This window comes from Podarcis filfolensis, assembly GCF_964270895.1.
Source record: "Podarcis filfolensis genome assembly, chromosome: 14".
In the NCBI taxonomy this organism is placed as follows: domain Eukaryota; kingdom Metazoa; phylum Chordata; class Lepidosauria; order Squamata; family Lacertidae; genus Podarcis; species Podarcis filfolensis.
In genome coordinates, this window is record NC_139616.1 from 35337621 (window position 1) to 35364967 (window position 27347).

The following is a 27347-nucleotide window of genomic DNA, read 5'->3' on the forward strand; positions in this document are numbered from 1 at the left end:
TAGATATACTTCAGCCAATAAATACCAGGAAAAATAATGATATTAACACAGTGTATTTTGGGGTGTGTGTGTGTGATGGTGGCTATCACTGTATCATATGAGCCTCTGGTCTGATCTAGCAAGCTGTTCCCATATTGTACCAGCATGGCATGTGGCATGTGACTCTGATGTGAGTGTACATTAGTTATATGCCCCACCTTTCACCTTAAGAAGCTCAAAGTGGTGTGCATAACAAAGTTATCTGTGCAACAGTTGATGCAATACAACAGTTCAAGAAAGTTGATGAGAGTAGAAAAGCTGACCTAGCAGGCAAAGGGTTGGGCTAGAATGTATTTGCATGGAGTGCTTTATGTGAGTATCATTCAAAAATGTTTATTCCGCTATCTGTAGTCTGAAATAGTAATCTATTCTAGACTTCATTCTAATCTAATTCTTCTGCATGGGTAGATCCACTTAAACACCTATCTGTTAGCCTGTGCTTATTTAACTTTATACTGTGAGATTTGTTGAGTAGTCAACATACTCTTGCACTTGATCTGCTTTTTCTCCACTCTTTCCCGCCTCCCGGTTCATAGTCATATACTATCCAGCTTGTGGATCACAATACAATTGTTGTTTGTTTATTTATTTAAATGATTTATAAGCTGCCCTTCATAAAGAAAACAATCTCAGGGTAGGGTACATTGAAACTAATGAAACATATTCTGAGATAAAACATGTTTTCTCCCTCCAGCCATTTGCCTTTTTTCACTTCTATAACTGCAAGGTGGTTGTCTGTGGGCATTCCACATATATAGTGATAACTGAAACGTCCCTTAGGCTGTATCTTCAGGTTTCTGATGAGTGAATGTGTGTGTGTCAAGTGATAAGGAAATACTGACAGCTGTTTCTGTACGTCACTTGGGTCAGCTGGTTTGTATGATCTTACATGTTGGTGGTTTATATAACCAAATTTTAGAGATGAGGAAAACAAAGTTAACAAATTGCCTACTATTGTTCTTTATTCACATTTAAGTGGCTTTAAAATAAATGAATATTTAATGTATTTTTGTTGCTTTTGTTACCTACTCATGCTGGCTTATGTTATGGTAGACTGAAAGGGTACCTTTCTGAAATACTCATGCTGCCTGAGAGCCAGTGTGGTGTAGTGGTTAAGAGCGGTAGATTCGTAATCTGGGGAACTGGGTTCGCGTCTCTGCTCCTCCACATGCAGCTGCTGGGTGACCTTGGGCTAGTCACACTTCTCTGAAGTCTCTCAGCCCCACTCACCTCAGAGTGTTTGTTGTGGGGGAGGAAGGGAAAGGAGAATGTTAGCCGCTTTGAGACTCCTTCGGGTAGTGATAAAGCGGGATATCAAATCCAAACTCTTCTTCTCTTCTTCTTAAGTCCACATTGTGTCTAAAGGAAGGCACATATGTTAAATTTGTGTTAACACATATGTATGCTTCTTGGGAAACAGGGATTGCCTGCAGCTGCTTGTCAAGCTTACAGGCAGTGGCAAATGTAAGTTTGCTGCCATGTAATGTATGCATTGACTTATGTGGCTGTTTTTGTAAGAATATATTTAAGGAACTTAAAGTACAGTAGCTTATAACCACTAATGTTGATGTGTTGTTCAGAACTTTGTGTATTCAGGTATATGGCCCACAACAAATACAGTGCTGTGGTCTCTAAAATACCTAAAATGGGTCAAAGAAACATCAACTTGCTTAGAGGACTCTTCAGCAAATATTCTGTTACTTCTCCTGTGCCTTATGCAAGTCTACAGATTGCTGACATCCTAAGCATTCACATCTACCAATGTTGTTTTGTAAGGTCATCGATATTTCAGTGAGCTCTAGTTATGGCCAAACTATATCTTCTTATGAAGTGAAGCTGTGGTCCATCAGCTGTTGCTTCCTCCTCCTTTTACAATACAAAACAAACCATTATATGAAAGTAAAGCTGCTGTTAATGTCTCTGTGATGACAGGATTTATTGTGAGGCAAGAATCCTAGTGCATTAGCACTTTTCTCTAGAGGCTGTTGTGGATGAGCCTCTTGGCTTATTCTCTGCCATCTGCAAGTCCCAAATTCAATCCCAGATCTGCCTCCAGGGTCCTGGAACAGTGCACCTTCTGGTCTGATTATGTCTGGTATTTGAACAGCAATCTGCTGATTTTAAAAAGCCAGTTATACTTGCATTTATTTAAAAAATGTACTTACTGATTTATTTGTGTCTACCTAAATAACTAATTCAAAAGAACTAATTCTAATAGTCTTTTCATAACTCCTGGTGGTGTATCTTGTTGTAGGGGCTTTGTCAGACAATGTCACAAGTCTACCCCTGTTACTGGAAATGCACATTTTCATTATCTAAAATGCTATGAGTAGGGTTTTTTGTTTGTAATTATGGGATATGACTACTTTAATACTTTAACAATCACAACATCTGCTAGTGAAAATAAGATTACAAATAAATGTAAACATCCCAAACTACCAGCAAATAAAGTACTAGACCCCAGTGACTTTCCCTAATAGAAAACTCTTGTAGCCCCTTCTGGAAGCTATCGGAAAGGTGTTCTGGCAGATCTTTGGGAAGTCATTTAACAGCCCCAAGGCGACCATTGAAATAACTCATCCAATGATGGGACCTGAAACAAGGCACTAAATTCTGATTTTAATTATATAGGAGGCTGGTACTTACAGGGAGAAGCAGTCCCATACATCTTTCTTCTATGGTGATCACTCATAGCCAAGTAAGATTGTCTTCCATGAAAACAGTCTTAACAGTGAGTCCGTAAGTGACTGTGGAAGCCAATTCTGATAATAATTACTTTTCAATTACAATCCAAAAATAACCTCATTATAACAATACCAATTTATAATAGAATTACTAATACCAATCATTCAAATACTGAATTATATACGGTGGTACCTTGGGTTAAGAACTTGATTCGTTCTGGAGGTCCGTTCTTAACCGGAAACTGTTCTTAACCTGAAGCACCACTTTAGCTAATGGGGCCTCCCTCTGCTGCCGCTGCCGCCGCGCAATTTCTGTTCTCATCCTGAAGCAAAGTTCTTAACCCGAGGTAATATTTCTGGGTTAGCGGAGTCTGTAACCTGAAGCGTATGTAACCTGAAGCGTATGTAACCCGAGGTACCACTGTAATTTAGATAAGGTGGTTTGATGGTTTTCTTTATTTCTGCGTTCCAAAATCTTGTTGTTGTTGTTTAGTCGTTTAGTCGTTTCCGACTCTTCTTGACCCCATGGACCAGAGCACGCCATGCACTCCTGTCTTCCACTGCCTCCCACAGTTTGGTCAAACTCATGCTGGTAGCTTTGAGAACACTATCCAACCATCTCGTCCTCTGTCGTCCCCTTCTCCTTGTGCCCTCCATCTTTCCCAACATCAGGGTCTTTTCCAGGGAGTCTTCTCTTCTCATGAGGTGGCCAAAGTATTGGAGCCTCAGCTTCAGGATCTGTCCTTCCAGTGAGCACTCACGGCTGATTTCCTTAAGAATGGATAGGTTTGATCCCACTGTGAATGGTTCATTTTGAGAGCCATTGTAAGCAGTCCCATAAATATGTGGGTCCAAGGGTATGAAGAGTTAGATTCTAACAATCAGCTGCTTGTCAGGGCTTGCAGGGGTGAAAACAAGTCACCTGATGTCATTGTGATGCCAGGCGATTGACAGATATCTTCGCACCCTGTCAGTTGACCTGCAAGCGGGGAGGGACTCTGAATTGATCCCAGAAGCTGGTATTCAGGATAATCATAGTGGGGTTGGTTGCATATGCTCCTGCCACTCTCCATGCTCTAGGAGATGAACATTTTGTACTAGCTGAAGTTTCTAAGCTGTCTTAAAGGCAGCCCATGTGGAACACATTACCATAATTCAGAGCTTTCCAAACTGTGTGTCGTGACACATTAGTGTGTTGGCTGCAGTGTCTGGGTGTGTCGTGCAATATGTGACCATTTATCTTATAAGGGGTTAGTTTTACCTCTGGTTTGCTAGTAAAACTGAATTACTGTCGTTGCAAAATGATGCATATCTAAAATGTGTGTCACCAACATGAGAAGTTTGGAAAGCTGTGCCATAGTTGGTCTAAGAAGTTAGAAGAATTGGAGTTTGGGGAAAGTTATTCCTTCTTCAATAATGGAGTGTAGTCTACAGCTGTTACCAGTTCTTGTCACGGGCATCTTCTGCCTCTACTTCAGGGGTGTCTTATAGTCCAAGAGGGCATACAGGCAATGAAACAGTTCTAATGAGCTAATACCAGGTCTATCATTCTCTTGCTGGATCACTGTTTACTGTCTTTGGTTTTTTATATTGTGTATAAACTCCTTTAGCCTTCACAAGACAGCATAATAGCTGGATCTATTATTTTCCCAATGTGGGAGCTTCCTGTGCAAATAGTGCCTCTGTTTTGCCTCATATGTAATGCAGCCTTTGAAACACAGTGTTGTTAATTGTCAACAGATTGAGCAAAGTACAATGTAAACAGATCATAAGAACAACTTTGAGATGGGCAGCTGCAGGTGACCATTTTCCTTTTTCCTTATATAGATACAACTGAAAGCTTGCCAAGAATTGAGATTATTACTTGACTACAGCAAACATAGGTGTAGGGCCTGGTAAATACAACAACTTTAAGAGTTGCTGGGTGTATTTGCGCATGAACAGATTCACAACATTGTGCTTATGACTTTTGCTTTAGTTGTGCTAAAACTTGGTAAATAACAATATGTATAAAGAGCTTAAAGGGCCCCAAAGTCTTAATAAACTAACTCCTCTTTAATTGCAAATTCAGTATGACTAGAGAAGCAGAGTTGGAATGTGGGCTAAGCTGAAAACAGCTCAGACCGGTTTTCTGTGCCTTGCCAATGCAGCAGTTCCAGCAGGATATGGACAACATCATTGGTGTTCAATGCAGTGCCTGCATTCCTACCTTGCCCTCTAGATATGTAAAAACAAAACAAAAAAATTTCTTCCAGTAGCACCTTAAAGACCAACTAAGTTAGTTCTTGGTATGAGCTTTCGTGTGCATGCACACGAAAGCTCATACCAAGAACTAACTTAGTTGGTCTTTAAGGTGCTACTGGAAGAAAAAAATTTTTTTTGTTTTGACTATGGCAGACCAACACGGCTACCTATCTGTATCTAGATATGTAGTTACCAAACAGAGTTTCATACTTGGTGGATAACTAAGGCCCAATTCTGACTTTAATTTCTTGGTATCCTTTTGGGACAGACATAGAGAACCAGAAAATTGCTACAGGCATGAGAGTTCCTCATGCTCCAGCAGTGATTAGACACACAAATCTTGGTCCACTAGATTCAGAACAGGCAAAAAAGGAAGTGTGAAATAACACATTCACTACTATATGATGTGTTGATGGCCACTAACTTGAATCCTTATTTAAAGAGTTATAAACAAATGATTGAGGAGACCTTTGTTGACAACTTTTAACCATGATCATTAAATGATACTTGCATGTTCATAGACAATATTCCACTGAAAACTAATTGCTTGAATGGGAAGGGATAACTGCTTTCAAGTCCTGATTGATGGATTTCCAGCGGCATCTGGCCATTGTCAGCACAGTGAAATCCATTACACTTCATTACTGGATGGGCCCCATTATATTACTGAATCAGGCACCCTGCTGGAGGGTATAAAGCCAGGGCCGCCATGCTACAGGCACAGGGCTCTGCTCCTTGCCAGCTTTCTACCATGTGCACACGAAACCACAACTGCAGACCAACTTGGTCAGAGAAGCCCTCCCACAATCAACCGTGGAACGCTGTGCCTCATGGGTGTCGTCATCTTAGCATGGCAGCTGAATATGGGCTGTAGGAGTGGAGACAGCAGTGACACCTGCTGGACCCTGGACTCCCCATTCAGTGAAGGCTCAAATCCAGCAGGAAGAAATCCAATAGATGATGCTCTTGTGATCATGACTTATAAGCAGGGATGTTGCAAGAGTGTTTAGCGGAGGAGTTTGATGGGGATGCCCAGAGTGCTGCCTTGTAGTGTGACCTGAAACACCTGTGCTATGTTTGTCTTCCTGACTGAGAACATGGAAAACTACACCTGCAGCAAGTGCAAACTGGTTGCCTTGCTGGAAGAGAAGATATAGCAACTTGAGGCCCTCCTATCCACACTTCATGCTATTGGGCAAGATGAAGAAATTCTTGCTAGACCAGAGTGTACTGTCCTGGAACAGAGATGCAGGTAGAGTGCCCTTAGGGGGGAGGAAGATCTCCCAATGCAGGAGACAAACCCCAGGAGGAACAAAAAAGCAGGACTGTCAGGAGCTATGCTATGTCAAGGGTCTGGAAACAAAACCTTATGAGGAACTGTTGAGGAAATTGGGTATGTTTAGCCTGGGAAAGAGGAGACTGAAAGAAGATATGATAGCCATCTTCAAATATCTAAAGAGCTGTTACATGGAAGATGGAGCAAGCTTGTTTTCTTCTGCTCCAGAGGCTAGGTCCCGAATCAATGGCTTCAAGTTACAAGAAAGGAGATTCTGACTAAACCTAAGTAAGAACTTTCTGACGGTAAGGGTTGTTTGACAGTGGAACAGACTCCCTCGGTAGGTGGTGGACTCTCCTTCCTTGGAGGTTTTTAAGTAGAGGTTGGATGGCCATCTGTCATGCATATTTAGTTTGAGATTCCTGCATTGCAGGCGGTTAGACTAGATGACATTCAGGCTCTCTTCCAACTATACAATGATATGGTTCTATGATTCTATTATTATGGTTTAGCATTATAATTAAAACTTAATATTTTTCAAGGCCAGGGTTCAAATCCCTACCCATTGAATGACCTTGGGCCAGTTACTGTTTCAGCCAAACCTACCTCACAGGATTGTTGTGAGAATGAAATTGGGAGGGGGAGAACCATGTACACCATCTTTTGTTCCTTGGAGGAAAAGAAGAATATAGATGTAAGAAATAAACATTTGCAACCATAGCTTAGAAAGAAATATGTTTTTCCATTTGTCTGTTGGTAGTTAACAACTTATCAGGCCCAGGGCTTTTTCATTTAGCACCAACCTGCAACATTAAAACAACTTTTATCATACTCTTATATCTTGTTAGTCTCTTTCTCTGTGCCTTGTTTTGTGCTCTCTCCTAATTTTTTGTCTTTTGCTCTCTCTCCCCTTCTTCCCATCTCTTAAATGATCGTGGATCTGCTGCAGTGACCCATATTTGGATGGAGCATAGCCCCATTGTGTCTTCCACATAGCTAGACACATTAAACCACATTTGTGTAATTTCCTGCCACTGAATTGAACCTGGCATGCCAGACATGAAGCCAATTTGGCCTAGTGGGTGGAGAGCTGGACTAGAACCTGGGAGGCCAGAATTCAATTTCCGACTCCATCATGAAGCTCAGCCTAGCCAACAAGGTTGTTGGGTTGAAACTGAGGATGGGGGAACAGTATATGTTGCCTAAAGCCTCATTGAAGGAAAAGTGGGATATAAATGTAATAGTAAATAAATGGTAAAATGGTAAACTTTTTTGTTTTCATGCCTGAGACTGCAACATTTTCAGGCATCTGATAGGCTACAATTACGTGGCTAGTGGCTTGCATTTTATCTTAGAGTGTCATGTTGGGTAGACCTGCTATAAGCAATAGAATCAAACTGGTTTGTACATTGTCCACCAACAGAGCATATCCATGTGACTGAATGCTTGAACTTCAGTTTTTAATTTCATAGTTTGATCCAATGGTCTTTCTCACCGAAAACTCTTTAATGTAAATTCATAATGTCCAGCCCAGGCAGATGTGGATGGCACATAAACTAGAAACAGAGTAAATAACAAATAAAAAATGTAGCAATATAGTGAAATAAAGTAACACAACTCCTAATAAGATCAGTCAACAGACTGGTGCTTCTCAGTATGCATATAAATATATGGATATTCACAGTTTGTTTGCTGAAGAAAACACCAATGTTTTCCTACAACTGTTGTAAAGATGGGAGTTTAAGGGGAGGCACTTAAAGCACTCAGGTATTTAAAGGCTGACTTTCAGCAGTATCCCAAAAGCCTCTGTGCAATAGTGCCACCCAGTGGCACAAACATGTCAGTTTCTGCCTTATTCATTTGAAAGTTTGTTCAGTGTTATGTAACATACATGGTTGGGGCAGTTGAGCTGTACTCCACCTCATGAACTTGTCTGAACAAGCCTGATGATTTCAAAAGTGAAATACTTGCTGCTGAAATGAGTTCCTTTTTGTGATACGATTCCTTATGATACATTGTAATCAACTGTTTATAAAAGCTGAAGAGCGTTAGTGTTCTGGAATGCAAAGGAGAAGCAGAGGCTGGTTGCATCATTGACCCTGAAGGAAATATGTCTAGTGTAATTGTGAAGGAGTTGCACTGACGGCCTTAATATGTTAAGATCAAGTAGTGATACTGCTGCTAGCCTGAGATTTGGATTATGGAAGCGTTGCATTCATGGACAGTCCAGCACTGTGAATATTTACCTAAATAAGAAGGAAAACCTTTCACACTGACTGGAACCTTTCCTTATATTTGCATAGGATCAAACTATAAATTATGTTAATTGTATCACTGCAATGGGGGTATGTTATACACGGAAAAGTACGGTACATCTCAGATTGAGCCTGAGGATTTTCAATCAATGGCTGTAAGTTGCTTTTTTTCTATAAACAAAAGTAGTCAGGTTGTCTTGTCAAACAGGGTTTTAATAGAAATGACAACATAAAACAAAATCTTTATTTTACATTCTAAGAATATATGTGAACTGTTGTAAGTCATGTGGGAGTTTGTCAATGCAGGTGTGTAACTTAAAGGCTATTCTTTGGAAATAAATGTTTTAACATGTTTATTGGGGGATACTGTGGTAGGCTAAGTGCCCAGAATGTTCCAGAAGCATAGACTGCTCCTGGGCTGAACAGGAAGCAAATTTTCATTAACAGTTGGCAATCTGTAACTCAGGGTTGGCAGCCTGTGGCTAGATGACGACATGTGCCCTTAGCCTACTTTCATGTGACTGGAGCAGTGGGGAAGGGGATTATCAAAAGAGAAATGGCCTTGCCTACTTTCAGCTGTGGTTCCATCCACCACTGGCTTGTGTCCATCAACAGATTGCCTCCAATGGAATGCAGTCCCCACCCTTGTTATAACTTATTTTGAGACCTGAGCTAACTGTAGATACTAGATCAGGGGTAGCCAACATGGTGCTTCCCCAGATATTGTGTGACCTCATCTCCAGCCAGTGTAAGCTATGGTCAGGGAAGATGGGAGGTGTGGTTCCACAGCAGCTGGAGGGCACCACACTGGCAACTTGCGCACTAGATAGTTGGAGGATATTAAAATAGGAGTGTGTCACCAACTATACTGGCGAAGACACAGGACAGAGTTTTCTGGAGTTAGGGCTGCATCCCAGTAGTACTTGGTTTGCTGGCATCCATCTGTCACTAGACAATGGAGGAGTGCGCCTTCGGGGGTGAAGTAATAATAATAATAATTCATTATTTATGCCCCGCCCATCTGGCTGAGTTTCCCCAGCCACTCTGGGCAGCTCCCAATCAAGTGTTAAAAAAACAGTAAACAGTACAGCGTTAAATATTAAAAACTTCCCTGAACAGGGCTGCCTTCAGATGTCTTTTAAAGATAGGATAGCTGCTTAGTCTAACCTTTGGAGAGTTACAACATGTTTTGTTGCAGCTGAGGCAGATGAAGATAGCCAGTTCACTTTTCTTGAAAGAATTTTTCCTCCATGGTTCATTCTTTACAGAGAAAATGATATTTTTAGTGTGGGGTGTGTTTAGTGTGTTTGGATCAAGTTAAAGAAATCATATGTAAAAATTTGTTTTTGAAGCAAGCTGTTGAAAAGTTTACTATATATTTCAAAGTCAGACTGCTTATACTTAAAATCTTCATTTCTTATGCGACCTGATAGGTTTGAAAGCATGTGTCCCTGGAAACGGTGAATCAGTGGGATTTCTTTCTTAAATTAAAGGAAGTGGTGCTTGATCTCATGTGGGGCAGGACCAATTGCCAGCAGTCAGCTTCCTGTTTGAAGTTTGTTAACAATGGACTAATTAATATGCAGATTAAAGCATTGGGAGGAACAGGAAGAAAAGTGACCAGCTGAGACCTTATTAGTGCAATATCCAGGTCTCCAAGGATATTGACACAGATGTGTGGCAGGGAAATGAAATCTCTGTGTCAACACAATTGAATATGTATGAAGTATTTTGGTATACTTGCTAATAACAAAGCTGCCTAGTTAGAAATAGAACTCATTGACCTGGCATTTGACATGCCAATAGTGCTGTCAAGTTATTGTCAGGATGGCAGCAACATGACTATAGTATGAATTGTTTTTGAGAGTTGAATGCTACCTTTTGGTGGTGGATATGGCTGTGGCGGGAAGTTAAATAGCATTTCCATGCACTCTGGCACTCGTCACGGTGTCCTGTTGTACCAGAAGTAGTTTAGTCATGCTGGCCACGTGACCCGTAAAGCTGTCTGTGGACAAACACTGGCTTCCTCAGCCTGAAAAGAGAGATGAGCACTGCACCCCATAGTCACCTTTGACTGGACTTAACCATTCAGGGATCCTTTACCTTTACCTTATGGTTGTATGTCCTTTTGCTTGCATACAAAAACTGTAATGCAAAGCTGTAATGTGCAGATCTTGGCCACAATCAGATGCATCCTCTGAAATTAAGCTTCAAAATGCAGATATCAGACTCTGTTGAGGTCCATGTCCCAATGATCCACCAACAGGTTCTCTGGTCAGTTGCCGCTGCTAGCTCAAAATCTAGATTTTTTTGGGTGGCATTCAACTAATGAGTAGACCTTATGAAATGAATGAACATGTTTGAGTTAGGTCCTTAATTTCAGTGGGTCTAGCCTGAATGTAACATACCTGAATGCCACTCCTGGCCTTCACATTTCAGTAATAATACCTAAACAAAATACACTGTACTCAAAGTGAGGGTACAAATCTTAAGTGGATGAATTCAACATCAAGTTGAGGGGGGCAAATGTAAACAATTGGTAGGGTGTGTTTTTTTACAATCAAGTAGTATATAAATTTTGTTGTAGTAGTTTTTTAATTTAACGTTATGCTAAATATGGTGAAGAAATTGTATTTAACTAGAAGTAGGTCAGTTTGACAAACAACTCTTGGTTCCTCATTCCTCACAGCTAACTTTTTTTGTGTTGTAAGAGACCTAAATGTCCTTGCTACCAGATAAATGATAATTGTCTGTTTACTGCTCTTCTGAGTTGCTTGTTTTGTATATTAAAACTTACTATGCTACTACCACAAGCATCATTCCCCCAAACACTTGGTGTTGTGACAGCTTTTTCTGGTTATGAACACTTACATGTCACTGAAATAGTGCCGTTATGCCTGGTTTTTGTGTAATCACACTTCCATTGTTATTATTTACAGGAATTGACTACAAGACCACAACAATCCTGTTAGATGGCAGACGAGTCAAACTGGAGCTCTGGTAAGGTTGCATTGCTGAAATCTTACCAAAGTATTAAGAGTGCCTACATGACCTTAAGCCAAGAAAGAACTTGGGTTCATCAATATAATGTTCTTGCAAGCTTAGAAGTGGCTGCCTGGGCTTATCTGGAGACGTTCATAGATACCGATTTCATTTAATTATAGCATGTAGATTACATTTTTCCTTATCCCATCCTTCTCTTGTATGGCCTGGCTTCACCAGCTCGGCTTCACAAGCACCATCTCCTCCCTCTTCCTTCTACTGCTGCTACATGCTGAAAAGAAAACAAGGGGCTTACAGCATACAACAGGCATAGGCAAACTCGGCCCTCCAGATGTTTTGGGACTACAACTCCCATCATCCCTGACCACTGGTCCTGTTAGGTAGGGATGATGGGAGTTGTAGTCCCAAAACATCTGGAGGGCTGAGTTTGCCTATGCCTGGCATACAACATAATTTAACCTTGCATACAGATTTACAATGTGAATGGAAGACATGAAGAAAAACAAGGAAGTAAAGGAGGACAGTAGGGGAAGATATGCTAAGTCACTTTTCCCACCTTCAGTTTGTGTGTGTCTCGGCAGATTTTATTTTTTGCCATATTTTTTGCCCTGTGGCCTAAGGACAGTTTACCTTTAAACGTGTACATCTGGTCCTGCGTGAAAGCACTTTCAAAACAGTCCTGGTTCCTACTTAGTGTTCATTCTAAGAGCATTGTTTTTTGGCCACTTATGGAAATGGCCTCTTGTACAAGGAGGATGGTGTGTGAATTTAGTCACAAAGTCTCTACCACAAGAGCATCCAGTGTGGTGCCCACTAGATGTTGTTGGGCAGCATCAGCCCCAGCCAGCGTAGTCTATGGTTGAGGATGACTGGAATTGTAATCCATTGCCCTGGTCTACCATAATGATTACCACTCTCTCCCTCACATTATGCTGTTTGCAACAGGATAGATGGAACAAGCTTCTAGTTTGTGTAGTGACGGGTGTATAAGAAAAGTGCCAGCAAAAATCTGACCCTTTAGATATTTAGTAATGCCTCAATTGCACCAAAAATCTGATCTCCCTGGGAAATCTGATGCAGGGGAATGAGGGTGGTGAGGCCTCCAGCTGTTTGTCATGCACCCCTCCCAGGTCATTGGACACAGCAGAGACCAACACACTGCAACGTGTTCTGTGACTAACCTGACCGCAGCTTGCACTTATGTAGGCACTTGCTTAGGTCAGCACAGCACTCCTCATAGCATCACAGATGTCTGGTGATGCCCCTTGGTGTGCTGTAATGTTTAAATAGATGAGAAGGCATGGCTTAAATCTACACACAAGCTCTGAGGCAGCTGGTGTCCTTAACACACCCTATGTTTGTTTACTACAGAACACGTTGTACTCCTAAACAGAGTTGTAAGAATTCCTCAGTGTAATGTCAGCCTCTGGAGTAGCCATTGAATGCTGAACTCAAACATATCTTCTCCAGCCAAAATTTGTCCTTTGTTTGTTTTCATAGCAGCTTTTTAAATGAAGAGCTAAGAATCCTCTCTACGGCTAGGCAGTACTGAAGGACTGCTTCCAACACTTTTCTTTTATGTGTACGTGGACGTTGGGTGACAGAGAGAGTCCACCAACTTGCCATATTCATTAAAGATAGCCTTGCATGTGCATTTTTGTGGATTAATGATCTTTTCTGAGCCCACACCCCCATCCATACCAATCATTTGTAGCACTTCTTAAATCTTCAAGAGAATATGTTCTCACTCACCTAACAAAAAGTTAGCTGAACTTTCATGTAGACAGGCCTATGCAGTTGTTGTTTTTTTAAAAAAAACAAAAACGTGAACATTTTAATGATTGTTCTGTAGTGCTCTTAATAGAGGGGGATTTCTTATTTTGCTGCAGACTCCCTGATGCTTTCTGAAAGGGTGGTATATAAATACTTTTATAAATAAATAAATTCACATTTGACAGCAATTTGTAATCACTGTAGATCAGTACATAAAAGGCTCTTGGCAGGAAGCACATCTGGCATAACTTTTTTTTTAAAAAAATGTGTAATTGCAGAGAGAGAAATGAGAGGGGGCAAGCAAACTTTTCACTGGAAGAGGTTTCTGAAGCTGAAGTGTCCTGGTGAAAAAAGCCTTAACCTTTGCACCCCACCCACCTAACCACCAAAGGCGAGACACAGCTCAGCCATTATCTTAGAATGGGCAGTTTTGAATGAGAGGGTGTGTTTTGTTGTTGTCTAGGTTGTTGTTGTCACTAAAAAGGGGGGTTGGTGCTAGTAACTTGACAAAGGCCACCTGGTGAAACCATGACAATTAGAACTTGAGCCTTGGTCTCTCTCATCTAACGCTCTCTAGTGGAACATATTGACGATCCTCACATTGAACAGTCAAATCCTGTCTCCAGTGGTAGGAAGCTGGAACATAATACCAATGAGCATCTAGTCCATCTATAGCAGGGTCGGCCAACTTCCAAGAGACTATGATCTACAATTAAAAACTGGCAGTGATCTACCTCTTTTTTTTGGGGGGGGGGTTCAGGTGAAAGTTGTTGAGCTTATTTTAGGGAGAAAAATCCCATGGGGGGGGGGGTCAGGTCGAAGAAATAAATAAAAATAGGAGCTCACCAAGAGATTGCTAATGAAACGGTCAGCTTCACAGCGAGAGCTCCGTCTTCCAGTATACTGATCTAGAGGGCAGGGCGAGGGGACAGGGCTGGATGGAGGAGCCCACGATCTACCAAAACATCCCAGGAATCGAACAGTAGATCACGATCGACCTGTTGGACATCCCATATCTATAGTATATGTATGTAGCATGTATGTCTCTACCTACCCATTTATAGGTCATAGGAAGTGGGAACAGCTATGATGAATTTGCACACAAAGGCGGCCTGCTGGAGGGCTTGCAAAATGGATTTTACATACATAGTCATTGTCTTTGAAGCATTCAAAGTGAGGGCAGCTGGTGTTGAGCAGGACCTGGAAGTGTCTGCTGTAGCTTCTGTTGTGGTTGAATTCTGCCAGTAACAGCCTCCAAGAACTGAAAACAATGAGCTGCATCAGTAGATAAAATGGGAGTAATGAACTTGAACCCAGCTTGAGAGTATGGATGTTCTGGATTGATAAATAGAGCTGTAAAAAAAAAATTAGTTCTCAGATGCTAACATGTAATCTATATTCCTGAACAACCAGTCATTTGGGATATCTTTTGTATGTGTACTTGTATGGAAAAGATAATATGCACTCTTACTAGTGTTTATTAACATGTATGGTAAAATTTTCTTGTGTATATTCTTCTGCAGGAAATATATTTGTGGGTACACAAGACTGAGATAAGTTAGAGTGTTCTTTTTAGGCGTGGAGTATGAGAGTGCACTCTACACAAATCCATATGTGAAGCACAGCATTTTGGGGAGAAAAATAATGACTTTTGTACAATATCCTCTTGTATAGTATGTAGTTCCAATTTTAACCAACAGATCACTGAATGGAATGGTTTTGTTATTAGCTAAGGATTCAACAAAAGGGTTGGGAAGGTGGAATGGGGAGATCTGAAAGCCATCTACTTTTTTCCCTCCTTCATTGTAGGGACACATCGGGCCAAGGGAGGTTCTGTACAATTTTTCGGTCATACTCCAGGGGAGCTCAGGTGAGTACAGTCAGCAGTGCTGCTTAGCTTCTGTTACTTGACTGCAGGCAAAGGTGCCACCTGCAGTCATTGCTTATCAGTTTGTTAATGTCTGGAAGTGAGCCAGGGGAAACCAGTGATTGTGTTTGGGGCAGCCCTAACAATGCATCCATATTGGTTTAGGCCAAGGGTGGTGCCCTCCAATTCTCATCAGCCTCAGTCAACATAGTCAATGGGCTGATGGGAGTTGTAGACCAAAACATCTGGAGGGCACCATGTTGGCTACTCCTGGCTTAGGCTACAGAATGATGGCTGTGCTGAAACTAGAGTCTTGCCATGGGGAAAAAAGCATTTCTATTTCTCTTCCACTATTTCTTCCACTTCAGACTGGGAATTCTGCTTGTGACCTGGGTCCTAACTTATCGCTGAAAACATCCAGCTTTCTGAAACATTCCTCTTGTATTTCTTTACACACGCACACACACCAAAAAAACTTTGTTATAGCCTATAGGTCAGGCGTGGGGTTGGAGGGAGCCTTCAGTAGGCTGGTAAAAGAATGGTTCTCAGAATTCCTAATCATATGACTAGAAATGGGTAGAATACTTTGAAAACCTTACAGTAGAAGTGAATTACATGGCAAAAAGGCAGGAAAAGAACACACAGTTGGGTGTGAAGTCACCATTGACCAACTTTAGGAGAATACCTTCTGCAAGTAAGCAACTTGGAATTTTTTTTGTTTTAATTTGAACATTTGGTGTTCTGTTTCATACAGGGAATCCTCTTGGTCTATGACATTACCAATCGCTGGTCTTTTGATGGAATAGACAGATGGATCAAGGAAATTGATGAGGTAAGAATGGCAAAGACTGCATTAGACTTCCATAAACTTGGTCTTTTTATCTTTGCTCATCATCTACAAATCTGGTTCAGGGAATGTCAGAATTTTTGGTATCCTGTTAGGACCTTATACTGTATTGAAGCAAACTGTCAGTTAGGTACTATTGCATCCTGCTGCAGGCTGAAATGCTTCTATAACCTTCTATTGAGACCAAACACCCAAGTAAAAATCCCTGCACTAAGAAAACTCATATCCAGGTGGAGTCTAGGTTAGAATCTTTCTCCTTTGACAGGTGTTAGTCACCTGGGATCATTATAATGAGAGGTTATGGGTTGCAGCCTCACCTGCTTGTCAAAGTTAGCCCATGGAGGGGTGGAGAGATATTGGGATTCTGTTCCCAACCAGATCCACTTCCCAGTCCTGCCCAAGTGCACAAATTCTCTTATGTGCAGGGATTTTTATATGGCAGAGAAATTATTCATATAAACCCTGGCCTGTAGTCTGGAGTAGGATAGCCCAGACACAGGTTTACTACTTCAGAAAGGCCTAACATAGTTATCAGAAAATGTTATCTGTTAATTGCCAAGCATTAAGAGGAAAATATGTCAGTGCACTTAACACTAGAATGTAGAAGGGATGGAAGGTGTGGGCAGATACTGGGATTTGCCAAGTTTAAACCAGTTTCTAGTCCCCATTTACTCCTTGGAAAGCCAGCAGTGTACTAGACATGGCCTTCTCTAGATAGCAGCTTCTTCTATTGGACCCTGTGCCATGTCCAGGTTAGGAGCACAGAACCCGGCCTGAAAAATGAAAGCACAGCATTGTCTTGTAAATGAGAAGTGCCAAATAGGTATTTTGCTCCCCAAAGGAAAAGGGTTGGAACATGAGCTTGGGCTGGCATGGAAGTGCGTATGTTCAGTGATATGTTTTTCTCTCTAAAGCATGCTCCTGGTGTGCCCCGCATCTTGGTTGGCAACCGGCTTCATCTGGCCTTTAAACGGCAAGTGCCAACAGAGCAAGCCCGCTCCTATGCAGAGAAAAATTGCATGACGTTCTTTGAGGTCAGCCCATTGTGCAACTTCAACGTGATTGAGTCCTTCACGGAGCTGTCTCGTATTGTGCTGATGAGGCATGGCATGGAGAAGATCTGGAGGCCCAACAGAGGTGAGCAAGCACCCACACCATTGTTCCTGCCATGCATTAAGACAGGAATAGATGTTCCAGTTGTCAGTCTTCCTTCTAGGATTTGGTGTTTGGTACACATGGCATTTCCACTATTGCTCTTTGAATTCAGCTACGGTAATTTGCCTCAATGTCATGTGTGATGTCTGTCATGTAAGTTACTGTGACTTAGCTTGCTTAATGATGATTCGCTCATATTAGTATGAATAGGGGAAATCTCACTCTGCAAAAACAATGAAACATCTGAAACAGACCTTATTTAGATATGAAACAAAAATGGAGCTCTATGTGCCTTGAGTCTTCTCCTCTAGAGACAATACCTGCCTATCTTCTTCTTCACTGAGCCCTGTGAATTTATTGAACTTGCTTTATGCCCCAACATACCACCCTGACTTCGGGTTCTCTCCATTGATGTCATTATCCTCCTTGTATATAGAAAAGAAACTGATTAAAAATAGCTTTTTGCATGCAGCACTGAACCAACTAGGCCAGTTTTTATATCTCCCATAGCTGTGAAAATAGGATTGAAAAGGCTTGGATGTTGCAGGCTTGATCTTTTTATTAGAGTATCAACTTTCCCACTCCAGATTTGATTTCTTAAACAAACTTTATAGCATAAGCTAGCCAGCATTCAGTGAGTTGTTAATTTTCAGTTTTATCAATTGACACTAAAATTTCATGTTTTCTTGAGACCTCTATTTGACTTCTCTCAAAGTAGTTCAGTCATGGGAATCTGTCCAGCATCTTCCACAGTAGTGACCAATGCAACTAATTTATTCAGCTTGTTTGGATCACAGACTTCAGGTCCCCCCGTGCTGACTTTGGGGGTCTTAATATAGAGCATGTGTGATATATTGTTCCATCCTTGTCAGTCATTCCCAGCAGCTTGATGTTTGAAGAGGCATTGTGGACAAGGGAATATGAAGAGCAGCCTTACACTGAGCCATTCAAACAGCGCTTGACAAAGCCAGCTTCCTGCTTTCCCTGTGGGGTGCAGTCTTCCTTGTTGTCAGAAGATGGCATGCTATCATTTCTGTGGTGGAGGGATTCTTCGACTCTGTCATAGCTGACCTGCTCAGTTTCAAAAGAGCTCCCCTTCCACTCTCACATGCAAGGCTGGCAGATAGTTCAGCTTGCAAAAGTCTTCTTTGTCCTCAGCCCTAAGGGCAACTGGAACAAAAGGAAAGTCAAGAGGGCAGAGGTTCTTATCCAAGTCTCCACTAGGAGAAGGGATTGCTGCTAGTTCACATGTATACAGGTATTCTGAGATTCTGGGTAACAGGAGCACAGATAGGGAGGATAGTAACTTCAAGCACTGCTTCACAGCTGACGAGCACAGAAGTCTGGTTTAATGTACTTACTTTTTTTGGTAATATCTGTTCGAGTCAGCCTGAGATTTGTGGACTGGGGATTTCATAGCAGATTTCAGTAGCTCTTCCAGCTGCATTCAGGTGAGCGATTAGTTGCTCTGACCCTTTTGGCTCCCTGCGTGAAACTTTGCTAGTGACCTGAACTGTGTCAGGCCCTCAAGTAACAGAACTAGAATGCCTTCCTCTCTTCTCCCCCACCTCCCCCAGCAGTGACCTCATCAAAGCAAATCTGCCCCACCCCAGAGTAGTTGTTCTGCTTTGCAAAGCAGATGTTACAAGATTTTGCACACTGCTTAGAAAGAAACATGGGGCCACAGGTTCTCATGGGTGTGAGCGAGCTTGCTCATAGGGTCTCAGTCCAGCTGTGGGAAGGGATCAGAGTTCAGGGCTGTTTGCCTCAGGTTGCCAGGGCTTGTATACTTGTCAAATCGGAATGTGCTCTGTTCTGAGGCATGCAGCATGTCTGCTCACCTCTAGACCAAGCCTGTCCTCCCTCATTGAATTTTCAGGCAGGGAAGCCCTCTTCCAATTTTAATTGCAGTCTCGAGGGCTTTGTCTGGAAGGGAATTTATATGCAGTGTGTCTTCTGCAGACATGACTTAGCCAGCCAGTCGGCTTTCCCGCCGGCCAGTTGTGGGGAGGCATTAATTACTTTGACAATGGCCCAAGAAACCTGATTAACGCACAAGAATATGATTTGGGAGAAGATGCGGGTTCATTCCCAGCTCTAAAATTCTGTTGGGCATGTCACTAATTCTCTAGCTTCAGTTTCTTGTCTGGAATGTAGAGAGAAAGAGAGAGAAAGAACTCTGCCTCCCTAGAAGAGTTGTTATTGAATACTGAAACACATATCGGAGGCTATAGGAATGTAGCCATATAAACTGATCAAACAGCCTAAACTCAGTGTTCTGTGCAAAACCTGGGGCTTCTGCTTCCCAATGCTATACTTGGTGTTACTTGGGGCTGCAGAGCCTTGCATAGCCATTGGGATAGTATGGAGTTCAATATATTAAATGTTTTGAAAATAAAAGCATGTTTCTAGTCCTCATAGTTGTCAGGAACCATCTTATGGGGAAATTAGCAGTGCCAGCTGGACTGGACTGTTGAACCAGGCAGCTTTGCTTGATGGCATGACTTGATGGTGTCCACTGTGCTGGAAATAGCGCACAAGTCAAGCTTTGTACTTCTGGCCAGATTGGTTGGTTCCCTATGTAAACTGATGTCACAATAAGTTCTGGTGTGTGCTATTGCAGGGTGAGGAGAGGTATGTGTGTCAAGAGCTGCACTTTCAGGTTATGCAGCTGTGCCCCTACATCAAGATGTCTATCTAATGAATGGGTATATATTATTTTATGCTAAATATTCAAAAAATGTTCAAGGTGGATTACAAACATGAAACAACAATTCCAATTGATTACTAAGATAAAACCAGGTAAAACAGATTCAGCAGCTGGAGTGAATTAACCAGATCCTGATATTGGAGAAGGGGCTGAAGGATGTCGCTGTGGTGTTGCACTTCTTTAAGTGTTAATTTAGATAGATTGTGGGTTGACTTATTCAGTGGAGCACTTACAAAAGGAAACTGGTAACCAGAAGCGGGCTACACTGATCTCTTGGGCTATTTCCCCTCCAAAGAATGTATGAAAATGTAGCTTGCTGCAGGCATACCTTTAAAACTACAGGATTTGGGATTTATAGGCTCAGCTCATCCATATACAGGTCCACAATGCTAGCTGAGACTGGGGAAGTGCCTGACACCTGAAGAACTAAACATTTGTTCATGGAAAATGGTATACTCGCACCAGAGCAAACGATACAAGAACTGTCCCAATCGTACATCCTTTCTAATCCCGTATTTCTTTTTTATTGCCTCCCACATCCACAGTGTTCAGCCTGCAAGACCTCTGCTGCCGTGCCATTGTTTCCTGCACGCCCGTCCACCTTATAGACAAGCTGCCCCTTCCCGTCACCATCAAGAGCCACTTGAAGTCTTTCTCCATGGCTAACGGCATGAACGCAGTGATGATGCACGGCCGCTCATACTCCTTGGCCAGCAGCGGAGGCGGGAGCAGCAGCAAAGGCAACAGCTTGAAGCGCTCCAAGTCTATCCGTCCGCCACAGAGCCCACCACAGAACTGCTCGCGCAACAACTGCAAGATCTCTTAGCAAGTCGGTGCTGGGGAGTGTCTCCTCCAGCCACGCCCGCCCACTCGCTGATGTACAGATGTTTACACACACGTAACCCATTCCACTGGGGTCTCTCCTGACGTTCCTCTGTGTCTCTGGCAACAGTGCCTACAGGATTGGCATGGAGCTTGTGGGCTGACGTGAGGTTGGCAGGATCCCACATGGCAAGGGTGTACTGAGCCAGCCTTCCCAGAATGCAGTAGGTGTGCCCCTCACCCTGCTCTGAGGGGCAACTGCATGGCTGCCTCAAGGGAATGACTCTCTTCTTCCTGCGAGGGAGGAGATGGGACTCTGTGTTGCAACTTTAACCTTGCGCTCCCAAGTGGATTGCTGGTGCTACAGTGAACATGACTCTTTTTTTAAAAAAAGGGGGTGAGGAGGCAGGAATTATAGCAACTTCAACCCAGATGGAGTTCTGCCTTTACCCAACAGAAATACCATGATTGGCTGGGGATCCTTAGAAACCAGGCTGCTTGACATTTTCACTTATTTATAAATATAAAGAGATTCTCACTACTTTTTTCTTCTTCTTAGTTCTCCTCCATTCCTGCCTTTTTTTAAAGAGAAGGACATCAGGGGGGAAATGTTGTGCTGCCTTGTAAATAGAAGTACTGAGCCTTGAACCCTAGGGCTAATTGAAGTAGGAGGGGGGTTGATGGGGGTCAAGGAGCAAAATGATCAAACACTCTGAGAATTGTATAAGACTCACAGGGTTGCTGTCATTTATTTTTTTTTAAATTCTGTTTGTGAAAGGAGGTAGGGATTTGTTCCTCTCTTTTCTTTTTGACTTAGATTTTCCAGACATTCCTGGTAACAAGTGCATGGCTTAAATGGACAGCAAGGGCAGGGTTCTGAATCACACTGCTGTGTTTGTGGGGATGGGGTGGGGGGAAGAGAATGAGGGTGGGGGAGTCCTGACTACATCTGGAATTGGTTAATGACTGATCAAGCCATCCCTGCCTCCCAGGAGGCTTAAGGCAAAAGGTTAGACTGTACCAAATCTCAAAAAAATCATGGCTGGGGGGGGTGTGGCGGGGAGAGATGATCATCAGTAAATGCTGCTCTTTTATGGCTGTTCATAATTACTGGGTTGTGTGAGGCATGGGGAGATCTGGGGCTCCTGAACAAAACCTCTCCTGCAGCATGTTCTCTGGCTGGGCAGAAATCCTCGCATGTTACTGCGCTTTTGCTTTTGTAGTCAGCTGCTTGCTTTTGATGCTCTCTAGCCCTGTGGTGTTGTCAATCCTGTTCATACAGCTTCTCTGAACTACAGAGTTGCTCAGGGAGCCCAAACAGTCTTAGAAATCCAGGGCACACCTCCCCACCCCTCCCACCCCCATTAACACCTTTTCACTTTTCAAAAATCAATTTATTCACCAGAATTGTACACAGATAGTAAAAGCCTCTCTTATAGCATGCATAAGAGTATTAAGATTGGTGGGGTAAGGTGGGAGAGGTGGAATACTGAGAAACAAATTAGTTGCAGCTTCCGTGGCTCTTTCCTTTGTACACTGCCCTGCTCTCTGTTCACTTAGAGTACCCTGTGCTGCCACAAATGCACATTGGGCTGTTGCTTTAGCTTTGGCTGGAGTTGAAATGGATGTTTGGGGAATATCTTCCAGCCTGTATTAAGCTAAAAGGAGAGGCTGGCTTGATGGGAAACGAAGCAGAAGTGTGCAGAGGGTGAAGCTACAGTCACCTGCTGGCTTTATTGATAGAGCCTATGAATTGCATTCTGGAATCTTTGATTTATTCACCTCCTTCGCCACCTAGTTCGTTCTCTCTCTCTCTCCCTCCCCCCCTCCCCCCCGCCATATTTATCTCAATCTATCTCTCCCTGGTGAATGTCTCCTCCCAGGTGGCTTTCCTCAATACCACCCACCATCCTGCCCAGGACTGGCCACTTAACCTTATTGCAGATTGGAAAGGGTAGTATGATGCTGCTGGTTGCTTGTCATGCAGCTGACTAACCCATTCTGTTCAGGAACTTTGACAGGAGCCTAGCTGGCAGAGCTGCAGCTTATTGGCTGCTCCAAGATGGCTTGGCACGAGGGGTGAGCCAAGCCCCGCTGCTGGCATGAGCTCAAAGAGGGCGGCGGGGACAGGTCAAGGGCAGGGGAAAGCCTTTAGCGGCATCTCATCGGGCTGTGAACAAAGCCAGAGCCAAATCCAGGGCAGGAGCATGGAAGCTTGGAGATTTACAGGGCATGTCGGCACAGCCACGACCACCTGTTGCTGCTTGCTCTAAATGGAGTGGGAGACAATCACTGACTCAACAGCCTGGCATTCTGGGGATGTGCAGTGAACAGGTGATCTAGGAGGCAGCCTGGACACAGCCATCTTTCCACCCTTGGTTTTAAAATAGCTACTTCCCAAAAGAGCTATAGAATGTGCATTGTTTTTCTGAAGAATTGCAGGGAGTGCCCCCCCCCATGCACCAACCCCTGCTTGGCAGGCTGTAAATCCTCCTTATTGTGTCTCCAGCATCTGATATCACTTGTACATAATCTGCTGGGACAGGGTGGCCATGGAGCTTTTCTTACCAGAGTAGAAGAGTTCAACTACCTGCACTTGTTCTTTCTTACTTGTACATGCATAATTTTCAGTCTCACCTAAATGCCTGTCTTTAATTTTCCCTTCTTTTTTTTTTTTTAAATCATGGCAAATTCTGTGGAATGAGACTCTTTGGAATGTCTGTCAATCAAAGCTGAACTTGTACCTTATTTTATTAATGTTCAACTCAAAGAATGTGATCTGATATCAAACACTAGAAACTAGCTGCTCTCCCACACACGTACCATTCCTCTGTTTTTAATTCCTTTGTACAGTAAACGTTGTTAAACTGATGGTTTTTATATAAATTAAAAAAAATTATCTTGTTTTAAAACCACCCTGCAGGCTCTGGAAGTTGTCATTGACAAGCAAGTGAGCTCTTTAAAGGGGTGTTGCTGAAGGACAGTGGGAGGGCAGCAGAGAAGTGGGGGAGGCTGGGCAGGATGGATTTAAGGGGATTAAGGGGGCTTGTGGCTCTGGGATATTCCCAGGAGGAATGGTGGAAAGCACTTTGCTAACTGCCTCATTTGAAATGAACAGGCATTTGGCCATGGACTGAAGGCTTGGATCAAAGCGGAATGCTTTCTTCACACTTGCATGACTTGAGAGAATCTCTATTCTGTGCCAAGGGCATGGATGTTTGCACACCAGCCCATGGATCCCTTCTGGAGACTTCAACCGTGCTTATTTTAATTTTTTAAAGAAAAGAACTTGTTAGCATTGCAAAAAAATAAATAGATCTGGCCTTGGTACAATTTGATGGCATTCAGACAATGAAATCCTGGCTTAAGAAGCCAGGATACTTAAACACACCATGCGTCCACTTCATATACAGCTCACGTACACTACATATACATGAGCAAGGAAACGAGCCAGGAAGCCACTGTTAACCATGGTTTCCCATTATGTCCAAACCAGGAAACAATGGTTAATGGCTTCCAATCAAGGGTATGATGCCATGGTTTAAAATTTGGCTTATGAATCCTGCCTTGTTTGGAAAGCAGTTATGCACAGTTCCCAGGGTGCATGTAATGAAAAGCATGTCTAACTGCAGTTATACACTTTACTCTTTTCCTATGAGTGATGGGGCTGCATGCATGCTGGTGCACAAAGCTCATGCATTTCCATGCATATTGGGATTTGTGCATCTGAAGATTTTACATTACACGTTACATTACAGTAATTGCTCTACGTTGGAAAAAGGCAAGAAAATGCATTTAAAAGCGCTTAAAAGATTCTTCACTTTTATTATGTGTGCATCCCACCTTCTCTCTGGGAACACAAGGCAGCAATACATGGCATTACAAGTTATTTCCCATTCTGGCCTGAGCCAGCCCCAGAATGACTTTGTTTCAGCAAGGTTGCTACCTCGTGGACCTTCAGACTGTTGCCTACTCCTTATCAACTGTACCTCTGGAACTGAGTAAAACACATGTCTGATACAGAGCAGACACTACAAGCCTTCAAAACTACAAACAACAAGCTTTTGATATTGTGGTTTTAAAGCCTCCCTGCCCCCCATTACAAATGTGCTTTTCTGCTGCTGGGGAAAGATTCAAGACGATGGGGGGGAGGTACACAGAATAGAGTAATATAGCACATTCATTTGAATGCCTTTCAAGATTAAGGTTTAAATCCACCCAGCATTCCTGCCTATGTGGTTATGTACTGGTTAGAGCCACGGTTACAGCATTCACCCATGAGAGGAAGAAGAACGCAATCCGTAGATGTATAGCAGAGTGGCTAAGCCTTAAATTGTGTCCTGTGGAGGCCTGAATCAAGTTCCACTCCACCGCAGACCTCCCCATCATCTATAGCACTGAGCAATAACAGCAACCTACCTTTCTGAATTGTACTCCTTTCCACAAGTTTCATGTATGTGAAATAAATGAAAACACTTTTTAAAGAAGCTAAGTATGGGCATGTTTCCTTCTTGTAATCCACTCTGGAACTTCAAAAAGTGGCCAGGTTATGTTCCAGATCTTAAGAAATTAGCCTTCAATTCTGCACCCATTTTGCTAATTTCTAGTATGGAGCATATTGGAAAATATAATGACCCAATTTTGTGTGTACTGCTAAATGGTTTAGTGTTACATGCATGAGCCTGGGGCTACTAACAAAGGAGAACAGGGTGGGTATAAGCCCTGGCTCACTCATGTAGCACTAATACATAGTTTAGCACTGTCTCTAAAATAGCCAAAAGAAGCTGCTTAAATTGGCATCCTAGGTTGCATGCAAGTTTCTCCACACTGCCATTTGAAAGAGTGCATCAGGGACTGCCTACTCTAAAAAAATGAATATTGATGTATTCTTTCTTTTTTCAGTCTTTCCAACAGGTATGAAAGCAGCATTTTCTCTTTTTCTTCTCACCATGTCTGACCCTCCAAGTGTCCCTATTTTCCAGGGGTAGTCCTAGATTTACAGAAGCCATCCAGGTTTCTGATTTGATCCCAGAATGTCCCACTTTTCCTTAGGACGTCCCTATTTTCATCAGAGAATTGTTGGGAGGGTATGGAGTTATGCGAAGCCCGAGCCAAGGATATAAGTAACTATACAACCTTTAAAAGACATATGAAGGCAGCCCTGTATAGGAAAGTTTTTTTAATGTTTAATGGGCAGCATATAAATAATAAAATTATTATGGAATAGGACGCCCCTATTTTCACTGGAGAAATGTTGGAGGGTATGCCATGTAAGCTGTCAGTCAGTGTTAGACAACATGGAGCATTGAATTCTGAATTTATTGTTATACACATTTTATACTGTATCTTAAGCTGTTTTTTGTTGCATTAATTAAGTGTTTTAAATTTGTTGTTAGCCGCCCTGAGCCCAGTTTTCTGAACCGGGAAGGGCGGGGCATAAATAAAAATTTAGTATTACAGTGATACCTCGGGTTAAGTACTTAATTCGTTCCGGAAGTCTGTTCTTAACCTGAAACTGTTCTTAACCTGAAGCACCATTTTAGCTAATGGGGCCTCCTGCTGCCGCCACGCCGCCGGAGCACAATTTCTGTTCTCATCCTGAAGCAAAGTTCTTAACCCAAGGTAATATTTCTGGGTTAGTGGAGTCTGTAACCTGAAGTGACTGTAACCTGAAGCGTATGTAACCCGAGGTACCACTGTATTATTACTAGATGGAAGGTCTTCAGGCAGGGGTCGGCAAAGTTTTTCAGCAGGGGGCCAGTCCACTGTCCCTCAGACTTTGTGGGGGGCTGGACTATATTTTGAAGGGGGGGAAAGGACAAATTCCTATGCCCCACAAATAACGCAGAGATGCATTTTAAATAAAAGCACACATTCTGCTCATGTAAAAACACCAGGCAGGCCCCACAAAGAAACCAGAGATGCATATTAAATAAAAGCACACATTCTACTCGTGTAAAAACCCGGACCGTCCGTGGGTCGGATTTAGAAGTCAATTGGGCCGGATCCAGCCCCTGGGCCTTAGTTTCCCTACCCATGTCTTAAGGCATTCTCCATTGCTACTAACTTAAGCTGCTCTTCAGTAGTTTTAAGTGGTGGTAAAGGGCAGAATGATAGGGAAGAGTAAGCAAACAAGTGCATTAATGCTCCCCTTGCAGCTTCAGGAAGTACCCTGCACACCCTCGCCCCACGGAGCCTAATCAAAGGAGCTGGTGTGATTTCAGGTGGGTTTGGGAAACAAACAGTCGGAGCAGATGACGCTCTCCTTGTGCAGGACGTTCTGTTTTCTGTACAGATGTCCTCTCTATGTAAGGGGGTGTGGGGAGAGATTTGAAGCAAAACTTAACTGTTGCATGCCTTGGTCACCTCTTCCTCCTTCAAGCACTCCTTAACTGCAGCTGCTGAGAATGGGCTTCTGGATATTTTTTTTACATTGAAATCCTCCCAACAAATCAGACAATACAAATGTCTGCTTGATCCAGTTATTTGCAAAGCTCGTTTTAAGGGGAGAAACGTGTTCAACTATCCCCAGGTGATTCTTATCTTTCAAATGCACCGAGAACCGTTGTACCATTTCTGGTTTTTTTCTTCAAGATCCAAGAAGATGCCCAATGGTGATGGTTTGGGTGTTACTGGTTTTTTGGCTGCTTTCAGTTGATCTATAAAATGTAT

The 27347-nt window shown here is 42.6% G+C and overlaps 1 protein-coding gene across 3 annotated transcripts in view; it reads left to right on the forward strand.

Moving 5' to 3' along the window:
- Positions 1–23590, forward strand: part of RAB40C (RAB40C, member RAS oncogene family) — a 39567-nt gene extending 15977 nt beyond the window's left edge. For 2 of the 3 annotated variants that reach the window (XM_083585398.1, XM_083585399.1), the window contains exons 3-7: positions 11438–11498; positions 15084–15144; positions 15896–15973; positions 16903–17125; positions 20399–23590. In XM_083585398.1, coding sequence (XP_083441524.1) covers positions 11438–11498; positions 15084–15144; positions 15896–15973; positions 16903–17125; positions 20399–20679 — 704 coding nt within the window. In that variant the 3' untranslated portion in view covers positions 20680–23590. The remainder of the gene's footprint in view (positions 1–11437; positions 11499–15083; positions 15145–15895; positions 15974–16902; positions 17126–20398) is intronic. The other variant, XR_014541420.1, reaches the window with a different exon arrangement.
- The last annotated feature ends 3757 nt before the right edge of the window (positions 23591–27347 follow it).